This window comes from Gallinula chloropus, assembly GCF_964237585.1.
Source record: "Gallinula chloropus genome assembly, chromosome: 4".
NCBI lineage: Eukaryota > Metazoa > Chordata > Aves > Gruiformes > Rallidae > Gallinula > Gallinula chloropus.
This window is the reverse complement of record NC_140088.1, coordinates 833,634-855,001: the sequence shown is the minus strand read 5'-3', so window position 1 is coordinate 855,001 and position 21,368 is coordinate 833,634. Positions and strand designations below refer to the sequence as shown.

Genomic DNA, 21,368 nt, shown 5'->3' with positions numbered 1-21,368 from the left:
TCCAGAAAGCCATAAAGAGCCCAGCCTTAGAATAGTCTCCCAACGGCCCTGATCTTCCCTATTAAACATTTCATGCTACTCAGCTTTTTCTTTTCTTTCCTTTTGCAGGCAAGTCAGCTCCAGCAGATAGCTGATATGAGGACTCTGGGACTTTGCTGACTTTGGAAAGCTGCATGTAACACCAACAGACTTCAGTGAAAGGAAATATTATCCCTCCAAGCAACTCGTACTCGGACGATTTCTGGTAGCTTTAAATTAACCTGTTGCTCACCTGCAAAGACACAGCTATTGTTTCTTTCAGCACACATGGAGGAAGGCAACAAACTCTGTAACCCTGGCTAATAAGACTGTGGCTTTCTTATCAAAATTAGGAGGCAGGCCAATCACAAAAGGATTATTTTATACTTTGCCTCCAGGACGTTAAACCTGTTCTGAGCATTGGACATAACTAGAAGCCCGTTTTAATGACCTGAGATTTTGCTACCTGTGTTTATTATTGCTGTTAGATCTTTAACACTTTGGTACTTTATTTCTTTAAATTAGAAATGGGTTTGTGGACTAGAATGTGGCCCACAGATCGGGCCGTTCTAATGAAATCATGGCTTATCTTTTCCCTGGGGCTCTACATGCAGGTCTCCAAAACTCTGGCCTGCCCAAAAGTGTGCCGCTGTGACCGAAACTTTGTCTACTGTAATGAGCGAAGCTTGACCTCAGTGCCTCTTGGGATACCGGAGGGTGTAACCGTCCTCTACCTCCATAATAACCAAATTAATAATGCTGGATTTCCTGCAGAGCTGCACAATGTCCAGTCTGTGCACACCGTCTACCTGTACGGCAACCAACTAGACGAATTCCCCATGAACCTGCCCAAGAACGTCAGGGTTCTTCACCTGCAGGAAAACAACATTCAGACCATTTCTCGGGCTGCCCTTGCTCAGCTTTTGAAGCTGGAAGAACTGCACCTGGATGACAACTCCATCTCCACCGTTGGGGTCGAGGATGGGGCATTCCGGGAAGCCGTCAGCCTCAAGCTTCTCTTCCTGTCCAAGAACCACCTCAGCAGCGTGCCGGTGGGCCTGCCGGTGGACCTGCAAGAACTCCGAGTCGATGAAAACCGAATTGCTGTCATTTCAGACCTGGCCTTCCAAAACCTTACCAGTCTGGAGCGTCTGATCGTGGATGGCAATCTCCTTACTAATAAAGGCATAGCTGAAGGCACCTTCAGTCACCTCTCCAAGCTCAAGGAATTCTCAATAGTGCGGAACTCACTGACCCACCCTCCTCCCGATCTTCCAGGTACACATCTGCTACGGCTCTACTTGCAAGACAACCAGATAACCCACATACCACTTACAGCCTTTTCAAACCTCCACAAGTTGGAACGTCTTGATATTTCCAACAATCAGCTTCGGATGTTGGTAAAGGGGGTATTTGATAATCTCCACAACCTGAGACAACTCACTGTCAGGAATAACCCCTGGTTGTGTGACTGCAGCATTAAGTGGGTCACTGAATGGCTCAAGTTTATCCCCGCTTCCATCAACGTACGGGGTTTTATGTGCCAGGGACCAGAGCAGGTCCGAGGTATGGCAGTCAGGGAGCTCAATATGAATATGTTGTCATGCCCCACCACCACTCCTGGTCTGCCACATTTTGTCACTCCAGTCCCAGCTACAGCCATGCCAACCACATTAGTTCCCACCTCATCGGTTCCTCTCCCAAGTAGCAAATATAATCTTCTCACTCCCACCATAGCCACACTCCCCACTGTGCCTGACAGGGAGGACAGAGACAGGGTGACACCTCCTATATCTGAACGCATTCAACTCTCCATCCACTTTGTGAATGACACTTGCATCCAAGTTAACTGGATGTCTCTTTTTAATGTAATGGCATACAAACTCACATGGGTTAAAATGGGCCATAGTCTGGTGGGAGGAATTGTTCAGGAACGAATAGTTAGTGGTGAGAAGCAACACTTAAGCTTGGTCAATCTGGAGCCCAAATCCACCTACCGGATTTGTTTGGTTCCACTGGATACTTACAACAGTTACCGAACTGGAGAAGACACTGTCTGCTCAGAAGCCACAACCAAGGCTTCCTTTCTGAGCAACGGCAGCAACATCCCCTCCAGCCACGAGCAGACAACTTCTCAGAACCTGGGCTCCCCGTTTCTGCTGGCAGGGCTGATTGGGGGTGCAGTGATCTTTGTCCTCGTGGTCCTGCTCAGCATTTTTTGCTGGCATATGCACAAAAAGGGGCGTTACACCTCCCAGAAGTGGAAATATAACCGGGGCCGCCGGAAAGATGACTACTGCGAGGCAGGGACCAAGAAGGACAACTCCATCTTGGAGATGACGGAAACCAGCTTCCAGATTGTCTCCTTAAATAATGATCAGCTCCTTAAAGGAGATTTCAGACTGCAGCCCATTTATACCCCAAACGGGGGCATTAACTACACAGACTGCCACATCCCCAACAACATGCGATACTGCAACAGCAATGTCTCAGACCTGGAGCACTGTCATACGTGATAGTGAGGGAAGATGGGGGTGCCTAGGACAAAGAGGAGAAACTCTGGAAAAAGCAACCCCCTGACAACAAAGAAAAAAATTACATTTGATAAATGTTACCCAGATGCATTTATGCATTTGAATACTCTGTAATTTATACGGTGTACTATATAATGGGATTTAAAAAAAGTGCTATCTTTTCTATTTCAAGTTAATTGCAAATGGTTTTGTAACTCTTTGCTTTTTAAATCTTTAAAAAATATTGCTAAGTACTGTACAGGGTTGTACAATAAGAACCCAACATCATGGCAAAGGAAAGAATGACTCATTCTTCAAGCATTAACCACTTTGCTGTCGAAGCTGTCTGAGGGATGTTAAGTTTCTAGGTGTCTGTAATGCGGGAAGATAAGTGCATATTAAGACAGGGTCAGTAGGAATGGACAAAAGCAATTCAGGTAAAGTGGGCACAACCCTTCTGACTTGAACCCAGCAGTTGCAGTTGAGCTTCAAACACTTCCAATCCCCTCTGTCAGTCCTGCATTTCCTACCTCCAGCTGAAAGCTGGAGCTCGGAGTGCTACCAAAAGGCTACTATCTTGTCTGATTGGTTTTCTCCCAATACACTTGGAATAGGAAATGTGGACAGAGCTCAGTGTCAAACTCAAAGTAACCTTAATTCCTGTTTGCAAAAGCCACTCTGAAAATGTCCCCAAATACTATATGCTTTTATTAAACTGTTCCTGCTTTTCATCATGATTAAGAAGCTTTAGGCATTCTCTGACCCTTCTCAGTGGGAGATGAAGGTTATCAGTATGTAACAGATAGCTGTCATTAAGTTGCACCTCTCTTTAATAGAGCAGCATTTGTTGACACAGCATGTCCAGGTAAAGCCTGAATGAAAGACATTCTGAGCGCTCCCAGCTCTGCAGTATTCATGTATAATTTGGAGTCTAAAAGGGTGAATTGATGGAAGCATGATGCAAAATATAATGCCAATGGAAAGTCTGCTATTGACTTTTATGCTTCAAGCCCTGTTTGATTTTGGGGTCTTAGTTGTATGGAAAAGAAGGAAAAAGACAACGAGCAAACAGAGAAAACAATGAAGATCTGTAAAAAATGTGTGGATTACTGGAAAGGCCTCCAGGCCTGTCATGAACTGAAATATGTTCGGCTGGGAAAATCATCTATAAATTCTTGTTGGTTTGGGGTTTGCTTCCTTTTCTTTTTCTTTTTTTCCCCCCATTGCAGTGTGCAGAGATGGACCTCAGCTGAGTGTCTGATTGACTGAGGAATTTAGAGAACTCAAGTACAGACTGTCCCTCTGAATTACTCTTCGTTTCTCTTCAGCTTTTGGAAGTTTTCCACAATGATCTGTGCTGCATAAGCAGTAGATAGGCTTAGAATTTGCTCTTTTTCCTTAAAATCATTTAGCTGGAATACTTTCTTAGTCCTTGAGCCTTACATGCCCTATGTGAAACATCATGCTTGTATTAAACCCTCAAAATTATATAATGTTCCAGCCACTCCACTGACAATGTGACTGCCAAGAATTCTGGATTTCTTGCCAGCTCACTGGTGGAATGTCATTTTTTCCCCCCCAGTTTGTTTTTCAGTGCAGCTCACTTTCTCCTGAGCTTAGAGTTAAGCAAAAGTTCACAGTAAAGAGAAACAAAAAAGCAACACAAAACTTTCCTGAGGCAGTAGGGAAACAAAGAGAAAACTTCTTACAGTGACCATTTTAGGGACAAGAAGTTGTGAGAAGTGGACTTGTAGTAAAGGCTGAAGCCCTTTCGCCGTGGAATGCTTAGACTTTTCACTTTATGAGCTGCTTATGTTGAGAGAGAGGGTTTTAATCCTTTCCTTTGATCATTTACTCAACCTGTTACTGAAATCCAGCAGTCTATGAGTGTGCAGTTTCTCAAATTCAAATCACATGATAACACTCATGGCAAAATGAATCCAGCTATGATTGATGGCAAAGTACAATCATTGTATAAGGAACTGCATCCTTCTCCCAACACCTTCTATAGTCACATTTTGAAATCCCACTCTATATTCTGTGTATTTGCTATTTTCTCCAGCTATAACAGGTATTTTAGGCAACCTGTGTGGCTACTGTAATAGTAAAGTCACTGAAATTTTGCTGAATGAAAGGCTGCCATATGATTTCAAATGGTGTAGTTCTAGGTAGAAATGTCTATGCAAAGTGTTTTCTTCTGTGACCTATTTACTGAATATCATGATGAGAAGGTTGACACATTTTGTTTGCTTAATACGTTTTAGCTGCCTAAAGCCCACAGGACAAGCAGCGAATAGTTGTGCTTCTGCACGCTCCCATTGCATGCTGGAGTCTGTCTGAGGTAGAGACAGAGGTTCCCACTGGGTATGGCTGTAGTGCTTCATTCCACTGAAATAACCAGCTGCAGCTTTCCTTTCACACGGCGTCCTTTGGAAGTACCTCGGCAACTGATGCTGGTGGAAACTTTGTCCTCCTTTGTGAACTTCTTTTGCTCCAGGCCTCAGGATACCACAGTTTCAGGATGAGCTAGGCGCCTTACTTGTAGCAAATGACTTATTCAGGGAGCTCAGCCCTTGATCCATAAACCCAAACCGATGAAAACAGATGTGGTCACTGTACTGCCAGGGTGAGAACAGGAGGCATTCACAGCCTGGTTTCAGCTCGGGAGATGGCACGTGCATGTATCTATCTGTGGACTATTACTCACCTAGATCAAAAATCAAAATTATAATAAAGATAGCATAGTTTACACCTCTTTTCAACACAAACAGCAACATATATATTGTTATGGAATACTGGCAACATTTCTTTTCTATAAATACACTTCTGAAAAATTCTAACAAGCTGTTTATACCAAAATTTGTGGATAGAACTGGGAGCATCATCTAAACAAATTCACAGTTGTAGTCAGCCAAAAGGTCATGTTTCTCCCAGTTCTAATTGCTGCCCAGCTGGAAAACAGTCAGTGTATTTCAACCGACAAGAGAGTTTTGGAAATCAAACAAACACCTGAGGATCATTTCAGGGCACGTCTGAACAAGTACATAATGGACAACTTTCACTAGGTAAAATATTTGAAAAAAGAGTTAAAAATGGACAATAATTTTTAGGCAATGTAAAGTTAATATCAGTAGCTTTTTCCTTGGTCTTCATAATAGGGTCATCTTCCCTGAGTGCAAATACCTTACACAGATACTAACTGAAGGCTATAGAGCAGAAGTCCCAAATATGTGTATCTACAACTCATCCAGAGGGTTAACTTACAGGTCCTGATTTGAGCAGGGTTATTGAACTTGAGGACAAATAGTTTACAGACAAAATCTCACCCATTTGCCATTGTTGACTGCTAATAGCTGAGCTAAATGTACAGAAAGAGATTGCTGAGCGGAATAAAATAAGAGTTTCAGTGAAGTTTTGTTAAAGCAGCACCACAACATCGCTGTGTCCAGTGCTCAGGCTCCTTCTGAAGACTTTATTTGCAAACAGGTCCTTGTTTTCACAGATTCTGTCACTAACAAGTGTTCCTTGCATGTAGCTTGCTGGTAGAACAAACACTTTATGGACTTTTTGCTAACAGGTTCATTTTGGAGATGTTATTATTGGATTTCTTTGTAAGAATATTTAGGGGTTGGGTTATTTTGGACTGAAAAGATAATTATGGTGTTACCTGTAAGCCAGTAAAGAACTACAATGAATGTCACATAAAACAGAAGAAAATGAAGCAGCAGATACTGTTTGCTATGGAGTAGTTGATCCATACTTTTCTCTAAACCATTTTCTCTTTTCATGAGAAAATTTCTGCCTCTGAGAAATGTATTGATTTTAATTTTTCAAGCTAAATGACTTTATGCCTATTGTATTGTTGTTATGGTTTTAAGGGTCTATATAAGGCACTTTATTAATGACATTGAAGTGAAAGTTCAGTCTCAGCTTTTGACAGTGAAGTGGTTAATTACCATTGAATTCTCCATTTATAGTACTTCTTCACCTTAAATTACAACATGGAGATATTAAAGTTTTTTTTCTTTAGAACCTGAGAATAATGGTTTTACTCATGACTTATCTTTCCAGCTCAGTGGAAAAACAAACCAGAAATTAGTGCCAAAATCAAAAGTTACAGGCTCCAAGCCTCATCAAATCCTGCCTGATGCTTTCTTGTAAACACAGAGGTAATCCCAAAAAACCTGATGGTCACTCCTTCCCTGAACTCTGCTGGACAGGGAGTTTTGAATCCCCTATGATAACACAGGCAATAGCAAAGCATTTGGCATTAAACTGTTACATAGCATAGAATGTCTTGCTCTTTAGAAGGACATTGGCTAGCAGTTCGTCTGGAAATCTAGAACAAAAGAGATCTGGCAAGCTTTTATTATACTGGTGCTCTGTGGAAATGTGTCTTATGAGAGCTGAATTCTGATCCTCAGAAACAGATAAGGTAGTAAACAAATTGTTATCCTCACTTGGTCCCAAGTACCTGAAGATGGTCTTTCATAAAATTGATTTCAACTGAGACATGCACACTTGATTCTGTTCTGTGCTTGGTATACTTTCTATCTTTAACATGGAAAAATAGATGGTTTGAAGTCTGCATTATCTGTTCTCTGCAATCTGCCATGTTGCACGCATTGTTAACTTCAGAACCTCACTATACACTATATATTATCTTGTTGACATATTCAGTAAAGAGTTGTTTAAAAAAAATACAACAATCCTGCTGTATTTATATGAGCAAGTAATTAAAATAAGGATGTGAATAGCTGAAAGAGAAACAAAGAAAACTACCAAACTTCTGTACTTTCATTCCTGGTGATATTTTCAAATGTTCTACTGTAAGTTCACCCTCTCTTCAGATTCCAGAAGACAAATACTTTCATCTTGTCTCTCCAAGAGTTAAACAATTTGTTACTCAAATTTCTCAATTTAGTCTTGTCTCTGTAAGATCATCTCATTTTCATGTGCAGATAGGAAAGCACTGGGAAAGGAGAGCAGAGTGTGTTCCAGTGCTCGCAGCAAATAGGTACACGAAGCAACTACACGTGTCTATATCAAATACATATGTGGAAGCTGTGACCCATTTTATGCATAGTCATTTGACAAATGCATTTGACATTCATCCTTGACAATCTTAAACCTGCCTTTTAAGTATTATTCTCTATTTAATGTTTCCTTGAGATGAAATGTGACTTTTTTTTCAATACTCCCTTCAGAATCGTTCTTGAATGTTCAGAATGCACAACATTCAGACATAGGCCTTAATAAATTTTCATATATCTTGTACCTAACGTATATGGTAATATATACAGTATATATATAAAGAGATGCTTTAGCTACTTAGAAATGAAAATCGTTTGTCCTCTAGATAAATATGCAAGAACTAATTTTTGGCTTTGCCATGACCAGAAATACTGAATGTTGAAAGTTGTGGCATTTCAAGGCTTAGAAATGTAATATTGCTGAATGTCACAATTCCTCTATAAATTATCTTCTTCTCTGTCTTAACCCTGTATATCAAGTGAAACTACAGAGAACTGCTGTGCAATACAATGAACTCTAGACCTCCCTGGATATGCTTCCCTGAATTTGACACTTGTGAGCCAGTTAGACCCTGGTGACTTAATCCTCTTGCCTTACCACAGTAAGGTGGAGAACGGAGGTAAAGAAAGTGATAAACAGTTACAATTCTTTTTATATTCCTGGCAAAAATAATGGCATCATCATTTTCAAGCAACAACAACCACAACAACAAAGACAAACACTAGCTACTTCATCAGATAATATTTTAATAGATCAAAGTGTTTTATCTTAGTAAAGATCAATCTTTATATTTAGTTTTTGTAGTTCTAAGCTGGGTTACGTGGAGCTGTTTCCCCAAACCTGTGTGTCTGTGTGTGTGTGTATTCCTGGGGCTGGGTACAGAGGCTTTAGCTACAAGGAACCCCCAAAGCTAGTGCACTGAGGAATATTTTTCAATATTATTCAATAAATATTTTTCAATGTTTCACTTTACAATGAGTTCTTCTATCTAAGGAGAGTATGATGCTACATGGAGAAACTAAATTCAGTCATTAAAATATGAAATGAGTATTTAATTCTACTTGCAGTGCCACTGTCAGTGCAGGCTCAAACTGAACAAGAATCACTCAAATATTTCTGCTACAAAGGTATAGACTTGGGGAAGTTATAAACAATAATTTGCATCCCTAGAACAAAGAAATGCATACTTAAGGAGAAATCCTGACCCCTCCGATGTCAATTCTAAATCAGAATATCTATAGGAGTAATGTGTATATCAGATTATTAGAAAGCGTGCACTATGACACGCTGTACAACATGTCACATTGAGTATACCCATGTGAAACAATACATGAGTGAGTAAGGCAGAAGGCCTATGTATCACATTATAACCCTGGTATCTTTGCTGAAAAGCTAGGGGAGCAGTGAAATACACTTCACAGAAAATGGGGGGAGACAGAAATCTGCACTGACCACAATTTTCCACCATAAAGCCCCAGAAGATATGGACATTTATTTCAAGCCACGAATAGGCTGCTGAGCATAGCAAGAACTTTCTTTTAGACATACACCCACACTTTCTGCTTACAAGGCTGTATTATGGCTGATGTATGTGACTGTAAAAATGCATGTATGAGTATGAATATAGTTAGACTTGGGTCAAGACAGTTTATATAGAATAAGAAGAATCTTGACCCTGTGCACTGGGTCAATTATTTGCCTTCCTCTGTATAGAAAGGATTCATATGTAGAAGAAAGTGGCAAATAAGAACAAAAGTCCTGCTGATTACACAACCCTGGGGTTTTTTTAAGTGTAAAATGCCTTGGAGAATGATGACAGTACATAAACTATTACAGAAAACCCAACTCAAATGCACCTGTGTGTTTACAACAGACTGCAAAAGCCAGAAGTCTCCCTGACCAATCCTGGCCAGAGTGTTCAGCTGAACGTGACCATTCCTGACAAGCACAGTTGCCAGAAAAATTGTTAAAATGGTGCATTTCCTGAGTGAAATCAGCACCTCCACCCCTACAGACTCTGAGAAGGTGATCACGTTGGTAAATAAAATTCTTTGTGATGGGAATTGGCACAACGAGTCTAAGGTTGGAGTGCTGCACTTCCATACCTCCAAGCTGCCTGCTGGTGATGAGCAACAGGCAGACTGTCTTCTGTGAAGATGTAATACAATGATGACAGTGGGCAGAATATAGAGATGCTCCACTTTAGGGACATGTTATGGACATGGGAAAGGACACACACACGTGCTCTGTACCTATACAGTAGTGACAGAATTTAAAATTTCCCTCACAAGTACCAGATTCTGCAGAAGAGATCCACTTCTAACATATGCACAACAGTCCAAACCAAATAAAACCTTGGAAATTACTGCAATAAACTTTAATAATAATTACTTCTAATAAACTGAATCAAGAAAAAGTGCTAAGATGGGTGTTTACAGGAAGTGCACTGTAACGGCTCAAACATTCCCCTGTGTTAAAAAGAAAAAAACAAGATTTGTATTTCTATTTATCTGTTAAATCCTTCCAAATTTCTAACACACTCACTTGAATGTCAAACTCCTGTTTGAGTGGAAAGTCAAACAATGCAAATGGCAGTCTCGTGGGCCTGACCTCACGTCCCTTCACCCAGAGGTCTGAGCATCCACAGCTCAGGCACCGGGACAGAATTCCTTGCTCCCTGGCTTCCAATACGATCGGTAAGAACTCTTCCCCATTAAAGACACATGTTCAGAAAATTTAAGAACTGATGCAAAGTACTGCAGTACACGTTAATGTGAGTCATGTCATTTATCCAACAGGGCATTAGGATGTCTCTGTGAGGACTGCAGAAGCCAGGCACGCACATTCAACTCCCTGTGGGCTCTACTACTGACTGGCAAAAATCACATATCATTTACCTTGCATGTATGACTTAGAAAAATAAACAAATGGAAATCTGAGAGGGGGAGATACCCAGAATACAGTAGTTATTCTAATAATATACAGTTGAGTACTTCAAGCAAATAAAAAAGTCTCATAAAGATATTGAAGCTTTTCATATTAGAGGTCCCTGGTATGCAAGAATGAGTCATACTCACAAGAAATTAGTCCAGGCAGCTTTTCACTTACATCTACACTGTAGGTTAGTTTTGAAGTCAATACATTCCTTACGTTTTTTTCTTCTTGATTATAGGCAATGGTATTCTTATATCCAATTGGATGTGATGCTCATTTGCAAGTCTCTCCATGCACTGATTTAATTTTTCATCTATGAAAAGTTTGAAGGATGGGCAACTTTCTGTGTGATTATTGCTTCCATGATAATAGTCAACTATATTTCTAGAATTTTCTGCTTTGGCTTTTCTATTTTATCATTATGAACAAGTAGAAAATGGAGCAAATCTACTTTAATTATTTTCTGCCACAAATATACCAATGGTAAGACTGTCTTAGCAGAAGACTGAGTTAAGAAAGAAATTATCTTTAAACATTTTGCTATCAATTTCAAGTATAATCCATTATTTATTACTAGTTAGCTCCAGTAGTGATGCTGGGAATTTGAGCTTGGAAGAGTGGATAGACTCAAGTTTGGGGGTTATATGAACTTTATGTTTAGAGGTTCAGTTTTACAGATTATTACTTGAAGCTGCACAAAGCGAAGGGGATATGTGTTTCCTCTTCCTTACATCAGACTCACTTCTGTATTGATCAAGGAGGAAGACAGCTACTTCACAGAGTTGTCACTCAAAAAGCAAAATGTCCAGAACAGAGGGAAAGTAACTGGCATCATGGCATTTCCCTTTGCTGACTACAGAATCTGGAAGATCACTAGGTGTATCCTCATGGAGGTGTGTAGCAAAATGCACAACCCATGTACATATGCTCTCTTAACCTTTGACATGGAGTAGCTACAATCCAAGGAAAAGGTTTCTACAGAACCATTACACGTGAGAGCGGTGATGAGGGTTACCTAGCAAAGCTGAGCTGCAGAAGTGCTGGGAGCACAGTGAACCATTTGTCATGAGGTAATGATCTTCTACTGAGATATTAATTCAATTTATAACCAGACTATGAAAAATCACAATTTCATTTGCATTAGCATCATTTCTTCTATGCCACATCAGCCATTGCCAGCACGGTTGGCTAAGAGGACCTATTTCTGCTTGCTGCCTCACCCAATAATGTCATTTATAAGTGTTTACATTTCAGACCAAAGGTGGAAAACCAAAGCTGTTTTCTGATTGCCTGCATTTTCTGGCTGCTGTAGTAGCAATTTGCTCTGTACCTGTCTGCTGGACTCTTTGTTTCTTACCATTTTTACACACACCTTAAGACATACACACACAAACATGCCTAAGCACACTGTATACATTTATATATATATATTTAGATACTTAAACATACACATAAGCATATATACATAGACATATACTATGTATTACTGAATGTATAAATATGGATTGGCCTGGGCTGAGCCCTGTACTGATCTTTTGTTCTGGATTTATGCAGCATTTTAGTTCCACTTAAGCTTCTGAAAGACAGCAAAGATGGGGAATAGCATGACTTTTGCTTTTTTACAGAACTGTGTTGTCAGTGCTGGAGAGAGCATCTTTTCAATAAAGTATGTGCTTTGGCAGCTTGTGCATGAAAACGTGAATAAACCAGAAAAGATGAAGATAAATCCTAGAAGACAATACCATGCACCTTCTGAAATACTCTCCAATGCACAAAGCACATCTGAGGAGTCAGTTTATAGCTGGACTGCTCTGTGTGGTTGCTTAAGAAACTGTAGACAGAGGAGAATGAAGGAAAAGACAGTGTGTAACTAAAGCCCTGTATGAGCAAGCAGGGGAAAATTCAGATGTTTCTGTATCATTAACATTGCAGTTGACTTTTCCCAGTCTTTTTTTCTTTTTTCTGCAGACTATTTTTCTTTCCCTGTATTTGACAGTTTTTCCTTCTCATATGAACACTCTTCACCTTCAGCTTCATTAACCCTTTGTTACATAGGAATTTTGTGGGATGCTCATAACAAGGGCATCTCTCCTACGTTTGGGGGATGCATTTGCATGTGGCAGCCCCAAAGGGCACCGCTCATTGCCACCCATCCTCCTCAATTAGACTATATAACTGTTCCAGGAAGGTCTTGCTGGGGGGAGCCACACAGCTGTTGTGTTCTACAGGAAGGCTCAGAAATTTGCTGTGAAATGTTCTTGCAGTGTTTCACTTAGAGGACTGAACCCCAGCAGAGGTTCTCTATCTGCAGCAGACACACAGGGAAATCTGCATGCAGGCACAGCTTCACTGCCACACAGCTGTGCTGCAGCAGCACCATGGCCTGTGTTCCCTGACACTCTATTTGCATCTGGCTGCTGACTTGAAATAGGAAAAGCCCAGTTTGCTTCTGTTGTTCACACACAGCTCAGGTACCCCAGCTGTGCAGCTACAAGACGTGGACAACCACGTGTCGAGTCCCAGGAGCTGGAACAGGAGCTGCAGGGCTCAGGACACTCTGTGCCTGGACATGTGGTAGCCTACAGGCCAAGTCCCTGTGCTCCACACATGGCTGGGGTCACCTATACTGCCCCTTCCTGAACCAACTCTGGAGTAAAAAGATAATTCCCTTTCAGAGCTGCAGACCTGCCCATCCCTTCCTGAGGTCATAAATTGTCATACAAATATTATTTTTCCCGAGGTGGAAAGGAGAGGATGAGAGGCAGGGTGTCCTCCCATTCCTGCAAAGAAAAGGACGTGCCATCCTGCAATCACCTCAGGCCAGGCTTGCTCACCAGGTGTAGGCAGTTTGTGGTGTTAACCAAGCCCCATGGATTGCAGTACTCCCAGCTGCTCTCCTCCTGGCAAATGCAGTAACTCTGTAGTTAAAATGACTCCTGCCCATGCTTCTGGGGATCCAGAACATATGTTCACGTTGCTAAACATGAAAACAAAGCAGGGCAGGATACCTCATGCAGACCTGTGAGCCTGGCAGTCCCCTTCTGACATGCCTGCCTTTGCAATTTAAAATGTATTCCTAAGGGTTTGTTTGTGACTCATGACAGCCCATACATTTTGCTGAATGTCTCTCATATCCAGAAATACAAAGGCAGAAAGAGTGCATATTACCCCAAAATTTGTGAGCAAACTTAACTTTTTTCCAGGTTCAGATCATCCCTGACAGTAAATGACATGATACACATAATGAGCTTCCTTCTCATTTCTAAAGCTTCTCGAGCAGACTACTCTCAACTTCAAAGCTAATTAATGAACTGGGGGAGGGGAGAGTAAGAAATGCATATTTGAAAGACAAAAGTAAAAAAATTATTTTAAATCCAGATGGGCTGAAACATACAAATTCTCTTCAGATCTGGAGTAAAAAGGTGTATCTGTGACAAAGACACAGAAGTTCCTTATCTGAGCAATGCTCTCTATTTGTGCCATTTAATTAAGGTTGCTTCTTATTTTAAGCACCTGAATTAACAGGCCATTGGTAATACTTTTGCCTAGGTTGAGAAAAAAGTACTTGCTATAAACATTTGCCAACTGTTTGGTGTTTAAATTCCAATCACTCCAATTTCTTTTTACATTTTTTCCCAAAGATACCAGTGTCTGCTGTCAACTAAAACAAAACAGAATTTCACAGTCAACATTCCTCTGCCTTGTTAGGGAAGATAAATTGTTTAGAGATAAATTCCTGCAAGCCCCAATAATCCAGCAAAGAGTGTTTGATCAGGAGACAAGGTTTATCTGTTTCAGCTTTTCAAAAGCTGATCTTAATTTGAAATGGTAGAGAAATGCACTGTCAGATGAATGCCTTTGCTGCACTGATTCTGAAAGGTGACATGTACTCATTTGGATTTAGCTTTTGACAGCTGATGAAGAACGGGAGTGAAATAACCATGGCAAATAGAAAAGTTATGAGTAAACCACTAACAGTATTACTCTGATGAGTACAGAGTATTATATGCCTGAAATGACATGAGTTTCCTTATGCCAGAATTTACTGCTGGCTATAAAATACAGTTGTATTTTCTAATGAACATTACAGCCTTCAGAATTTATTCACAGGATATTTCTCATAATTATCTTAACATTGTGTTTCAGAGACTACCCACTCCAGAAAGGCCTTTTAGTCCAGTTAAACACCAGTCCTCTGTGGTGCTAATTGCTTCCATAGTATCTTTTCCTTTTGTTTGTTCTACCTGACTGCCCCTGCTGGAGCAGATCACGTGGAGAATATGTCATATTTTAACATGTGTAGGTTTTTCTCAGGGCAGACAGGCAAGGTGATGACCCAAGAGCAGTTTACCAAGCACATCCATCTGCACAGCTAACACAGAGCCCTCAGCAGGTGCTATGAAGGGGGAGGATTACAACAGCATGATGGACCATCACCACGTCTGTCATCTCTCCTGGGTGTCACAGTAGCTGCCATGCATGTCTCCAATATTCAGCCTGACACATGTATAAGGGGACTTAAACCTGGTTTGTGAGTTTAGCTCTATATTCTCTAGTTTCTACTCACTAACTATGAACACTACATTCTTTAAAAAAAGCTTAGAATCAAAAACTAAACCAAAAGGCAAAGCCTTTGGAACTTACAGGGTATTCAGAGTTAAGAGCTCTGGAGCTAAAGGCTCCAGCTTTTATATATTATATAATATTTTACATTCATATTTTTAATAGGACATCCACTTCCATTCAGAATACTTGAGTGCACATCTTTATTAGAAGATATTAGCAAAATGTGGATTGCATGGGAGTTTGAAAGGGCTGGAATGGTCTGTGGATTGCATTACAGACTTCTTCAGAGGGAATTACTCTAACAGATTCAAAAAGTTCTGGACTAAATCCTGGATCCTGAAGCATATCTTTAGCCAAAAACATGTTAAATCTGCTGTTAAGATTAGGATATTTTATGTAGAAAGCCATCTAGGTCAGTTATGGTTTCTTCTGTAGATCCACATATTAAGTTCCAACCTTCAGTGTCATCTAGTGCATGGAAAACAGAAATGCTGATACCAACATGCTCATGATCCTGGTCTGCATGCCCGCTGACTCCTCCTTCTAATGGGACAAATGATACATCCTTTACTGGCCTATTTGGAATACAAAGGAACAGTTAACACCATACCAAAAAACCCAAACGAGATCAGCCAACGAACCACAGTAACACACTGACCCTGCTACTGGTGTTGGGCTTGCACCTCCACTGCCCCTCAGGACCCTTCTGTCTCTTGGGGTAATATGTTCAATGACCAGCAACACGACTCATTCACTGAGCAAACTATGATTTTGGTGGTTTCTTTTTCACTTTTGGATCTGCTGGGGTCATTTTTATTTGCTTGCTAATTCTCTTTTACACCTTGCTGTGTCTTCATTGGTCTGCAAGTCCACGTTACATCCAAACTTACTACACATGATGCTCTTGTGATACTCTTAAAATAATTTTTTTCCAGATCTGCATTTCTTTAACTAACCCTTGATGAGATGTCTCTAGATACAGGCTTTTCCATGCCTTTTATCATCCCATGTCTGTATTCTTCTATACAGCATCCCCTGCCTCCTCTTCTCAAGACCTCCATTGTCATACCACATCTGCATTTCTCTGTATTACTTCCTTCCATCAGACTCACAAATACCTCATTCCACACAGAACAACTACTCATTACAACTACATATAAAATTATAGTTATACCATAAGATGACAAGATTAATTGCAGTCATCTGGTTATTAGGGAAAAATACTGTTACACCTAAACCAGGTCAAAGCAAAGTTCCAGGCACATCAAGACAAGGTCAGACAAAATAAGTCTGATCAGCCATAGTTCTGAGGACTCCAAAGCTCAGTACAAATCCTGTGGTCTATTGCAAGCAATGGAGACACTGTGTTACTGAGCTATGAGCTAGGACAGGTACTATGTGTGTTAAAAATGCTGTAAGAGTCCCTGTACATCCTCTCTAATCTAGTTAGAGACTAGTATCTGGACTGCTATAGGAAAGAATCTATTTAAGAATAAAAAGCATTATCTTAGCTGTAGGAGTACTTATAAAGTGGCTTAAAGTATTTAAAGATATAATTTAAAATGTGGGTTTCTTAAAAAAAATACTACTATCGTTCTACAATTTAAGGTTTATGATTTAGTCTAAATAAAGCCTTTTGAAAGAGAATGTGCTGTGGAAACCCATGCCGAAGTAGGTAATATTTTCTGCAGTGATTCAGCAACTTTAACTTAGATAGGGAAAATCTGTTTCTGAGAAATCTTTACGAGCTGTCAATTCCACTTTGGAAGACACTATCCTTCTTGGTGTGATGGTTGGCTTCTCTAATGAGATTACATTTCTCATAAGGCTTTCCTAAAGTCTTGTTCTCATGCTCTGGTTTATTTTTTTTTCTGAACAGATTCTGGATCTTTGACTTTACCAACATTTAAAATAATTGATTAATTAAGTCTTGTATTTATATATTACCCTCTAAGTGAAAAAAATTAGTGAGTCATTGCTTACTCTTAAGAGGGTAGATATTCCATATCACTCAGTGCTTCTCTAAGCAGTGCATTTTCATGTGTTTCTATTTTATATGCCAATTCCTCACTCATGTAAAGGCACGGGGATCTGAAATCCAGCTGAAGGTCAAATGCAATATTAAACAGATATTAAAGGAAGTTATATCATATTTAAATGGGATGCTTTAGTGCATCTCTGTTGTATAGGGCACCTTCCATATTTTTATTACTTAAATAGAATCGTTAGTAGGTTTCCTAAAATCATACAGCCTGGTTCCCACTACATCAAGGACATCCCCAATGACAACATTTGTGCTTTTGGAAAGGCAATCTTCCCTTTATCTCCTTCTGTTTTGGTGGACATCTAATTATACCTTGTCTCTCCTACAGTATCAAGCATGCCTACTTGATGTATTTGTAAATTTATAGTGTGATAATGGGCTTTGTTTTAATCTAATTAAGGGTTGTGTGGTGGTTAGAAGCAGATAGCCTTTACGACACAGAGAAACTTCGTCTCTTATGGGAAAACCAATAATCTGACAAGAAAGCACTTTCCATATTATTATTTTGTTACTGCTACTTACTGCTTTTGATGTTAAATAAACCCCCACTGAACATACAGTGTTAGTAGAAATAAACCTTCATAATAACAATTTTCTGTTGCATTTTGAAACAGCTGACATAACTGCAGGCAGCTTTGTACCTCAGACCTCAAACTCCATATGTTACATTTAAAAAAAGCAAAAAAGTTACCAATACAATTTGATGACACAGCCTACCAGTGCTGCTTTCATTCCTCTAATGATCAAATGGAGCAATATGAAGTTGTTTTCACAACAGAGTTTTGCTGTGGCAAAAAGCTCTCCTGAGCACACTGCTTTGCCTCTGATCATTGCTCAGCTGGATGTCCTCCATATGCCTTTTCTCTTTTATTCTGGAATGTGATTTGGTTTTCCAGCCCAGAAATTAGACAAAGATAAGGGATTTCTAAGCTGGGAGGATTCTAGTTTCAACCAGTGGAAGAATGTATTCTAGTCACACCCCTGAGCCCTTCCCACTCATCCAAGCATGACTATAAACAGCATTAGAGCGTTTTGTCAATTGATCTGGTAAGGATTTTCTACAGTGTATTTTCTACAGATTTGCTCATTCTGCAGTCCTTTGCAGCCATGTTAACTGCATCTAAATGTGAACTGTTTTCACTGTTTTGCTTTTCTCAAAGAACAAATCTATTTATTAGTAACCTTTTCCTTTTGGTACTTCCATAATTTCCCTTCTGCTCAGTGTTCACACAGTTTATATGTGGAAGATGTGGCATTTCAAATACAGATAAGGCCGTACCTGCTTCTCTTCATCCTTCTGGTCTTTCCTCTCCCTCCTTTCTCTTTGTTACCTCTTTTAATTAATGCTTATTCTATAAAATGCTTAAGTGAACGTATTACAGAATTCTTCCCCAAAATGTACCCCAGGCTGCTGACGAGGACAAATTCCCATTGAAATACAGAACTGTCTGGGTAGGAGGCAAAAGGGGCTGGGGGTGGCTGAGGGAGTGCAGTGATGCTGTGATGTGGTGATAAACCAGTGCAGGGCTCTGGATTGCCCAGGCACTTGTGCTTTATCTGTCTTTCCCTGAGAGGAGGCATTCACAGAGTCTTTGCAATCTACCCAGTCACCAGTTTTAACATCTTTGAGCATCTGACTGAGACTTTTTATTCCCCTACTTGCTTAAAAATAGCCAACAAGTTGAAAACAAAGAGAGCAGCCAGCAATCTGAACAGGTATGACTGACAACCTGGCAGGCAGATGCAGGACACAAAACGTCAGTGTTCTAAGCAAAGCAATCCCAAAACTGGTGAAGTGATGCTGAATAAATATAATCTAAGGAATTACACCAAATCCAGTGGAATAGAGAGAACCTGGGTATTGCTATGATGAAAAAGAAAGAAAAGGAATCCAAATGAGTTGCATTTAGAGCTAACAGCCCTGACATACATTATGAAAACCATGGTGATTAATTGCATAAGCCTCACCTAGGGATGAAGTCTGAAAATTTTAACACCAAGAAGGATAAGAAAGCTGAAAGAAGGAAATAGTATCAGAGGATGTAGCTTGCCCAGTACATCCCCATGTTCTCCTGTTAAAACGTTACGAAATAGTCAGTATTTATAAAAACCTCTTTGCATTTAAAATGTTGTCTTTGTGCAAAACCATTCTAGCCTATACTTTGGCATAACTTAACCAAAACAGATGTGCCCCAACTTGTAAGATTTAAATGTAGGTTTCAGTTAACCCATGCTTTGAGACACCTCTCAACTCAAGGTTTAATTTGAGGCTTTGCTGAAAGCCTTTTTATTAAACCATATTTTCTAACACTGCCTTACATGTAAGGCCATTTTTTGTTGGTTTTGATGTTTACATTCGTGGTTTTTAACTTATTAAAACTTCAAACTAATAACATCAATTTTGGAGAAATAAAAAAAATAATTGTTAAGTGATTTTTTTTTTAAATTTCACAAATCTTCCAAGGAGCAAAACTGCAGTTATGGTCCTACTGCATCACAGGGCCTGGAGTGTCTTGATCTGGGATTGGAACAAGCTGATTCAATGAAACACTACCAAGGCCATAGGGTATAAATACTATGAATCAAGCCATCAAATACCCAAATTAAGTATAAAAATAGTGACTTTTAAAAAAAAATATGTTTTGCCTAATCCTTGTTTTGCTTTTGCTAAGGAATATCTGGCAGACAGATTTTCAAACCTCTTTGCATATATAAATTTAGGGAAAAAAAACATGTAAATGACATATTTTTCCTTGAGTCTAATTTAAAAGATGATAGGACACCAAAACTGTCATTTGTACCACTAGTGATAATACCACAAAAACAATCAAAACAAATATTTTCCAGCAGAGGATACAATACTGACTTCCTTGATAATCAGGAATGTGGAGAAAAAGTAAATTCTCATCTCAAAGACCATAGTTTAATTTCATCTTTTTGATGCATCTTAAACAAATATAAGCTGAAACTTTTGTATTTTTCATCAATCCACAGAAGTATCTAAGTCTTTCTTTTAAAAAAAATCAAAATAACAAGACATTTTGATTCTGACTTGACTTCAGTGTCCTACTGTACAGCTATGTGAGGTGAATTCCACATTTATTATTGCCAAAATATTCTTGCAATAACGTCCTATAAAAAAATAGGTAACAAGAACAGGTTCCTATTTCATGACTCCAAGATTCATAATCCTCACCCTGGCTCCATTGTCCAAAGAATTTTCTTAGTCTTTATTTTGGCCCTCAGGTACCCAATCCACTGCAGCTTTCTCTTAGGGACTAGGATAGTATTCCATCCTCAAATTGTGGTCCAGTAATTAACTGTTAATGCATCAGATCTTATCCTAATAACAAGGATCTCTGGGATTTTTTAAGACAGCTCCAACCTGTTGGATGTGTTCTTTGCAGCTGCTTCTCTAGGTGATTGCTGCCAAGATAATCATGGGCAGAAGTCCTGACATCTGTTGTGTGGTTGGTTTATGAAGTGCAAATTCTGCACTGAACAGTCTAGGAGACACTATCTTGGTCTCCAGAATTGTCTGTGGTGACTACAGAGTTGAGCAGCTTGAGCAGGATCTGACAATGCAAACTGATCAAACCCACTGAAGGTTTGAAGTGGCTGCACTGGTTGTAAGTTTCTAGTAAATTATTTACCATGAACAAGGGAAATAAATGAAATATTGTCATTGTGCTGAACCTGTGTAAAGTCATATGGAAAACGCTGGAAGGAGTTGAACTCGATCCTTCTGGGTCCCTTATAACTCAGTATATTCAAAATGGTCGAAGTGTGTCTCAGGGGCTACTTCATTTGCCACAGCCCTTAACTACAATGCTCAAACTTCCCATAATTACAATGCTCAAACCTCCCTGACCTCACATTCCTGGCTGCAACTCTGTGCAATAGGATCTTCATCAAGGACTGCCATTTGATTAGCAGCATTTGCTATTGATTCTGTGAAGTGTGATTCTGTCTCTGTAGGAGGAGCTAACTCCCAAGGAAGACATGCTCCTGAATGAGTTTCCTTCCATTGTTGGTGAGTATATCAGACAGAAGAAGGGTTTGGAGTCCCTTTTCTTTCCTACAAACCAAGTTTATAACCTCTTTCTATTTGTAACAGGCTTTCAAACCATTAATCTGTACCCCCTGTGGTAGAGCCTGACCGTGTCATTTCCTGACATCATAAGTAGATTCATTAACCTGTTCATTCCCTCCCAAGAATTTTGCATCTCAGTGCAACACCAGGTCCTCTACTTCAAAAG

General features: G+C 39.8%; 1 protein-coding gene across 1 annotated transcript; it reads left to right on the top strand.

Annotated features, from left to right (window-relative positions):
- Window positions 1–545: 545 nt before the first annotated feature.
- On the top strand, window positions 546–2,534 carry FLRT2 (fibronectin leucine rich transmembrane protein 2; the record flags this gene model as incomplete). Its single annotated transcript, XM_084263674.1, has 1 exon — window positions 546–2,534. The coding sequence occupies one exon, from the start codon at window positions 546–548 to the stop codon at window positions 2,532–2,534; it is 1,989 nt and encodes a 662-aa protein (XP_084119800.1).
- Window positions 2,535–21,368: the final 18,834 nt, after the last annotated feature.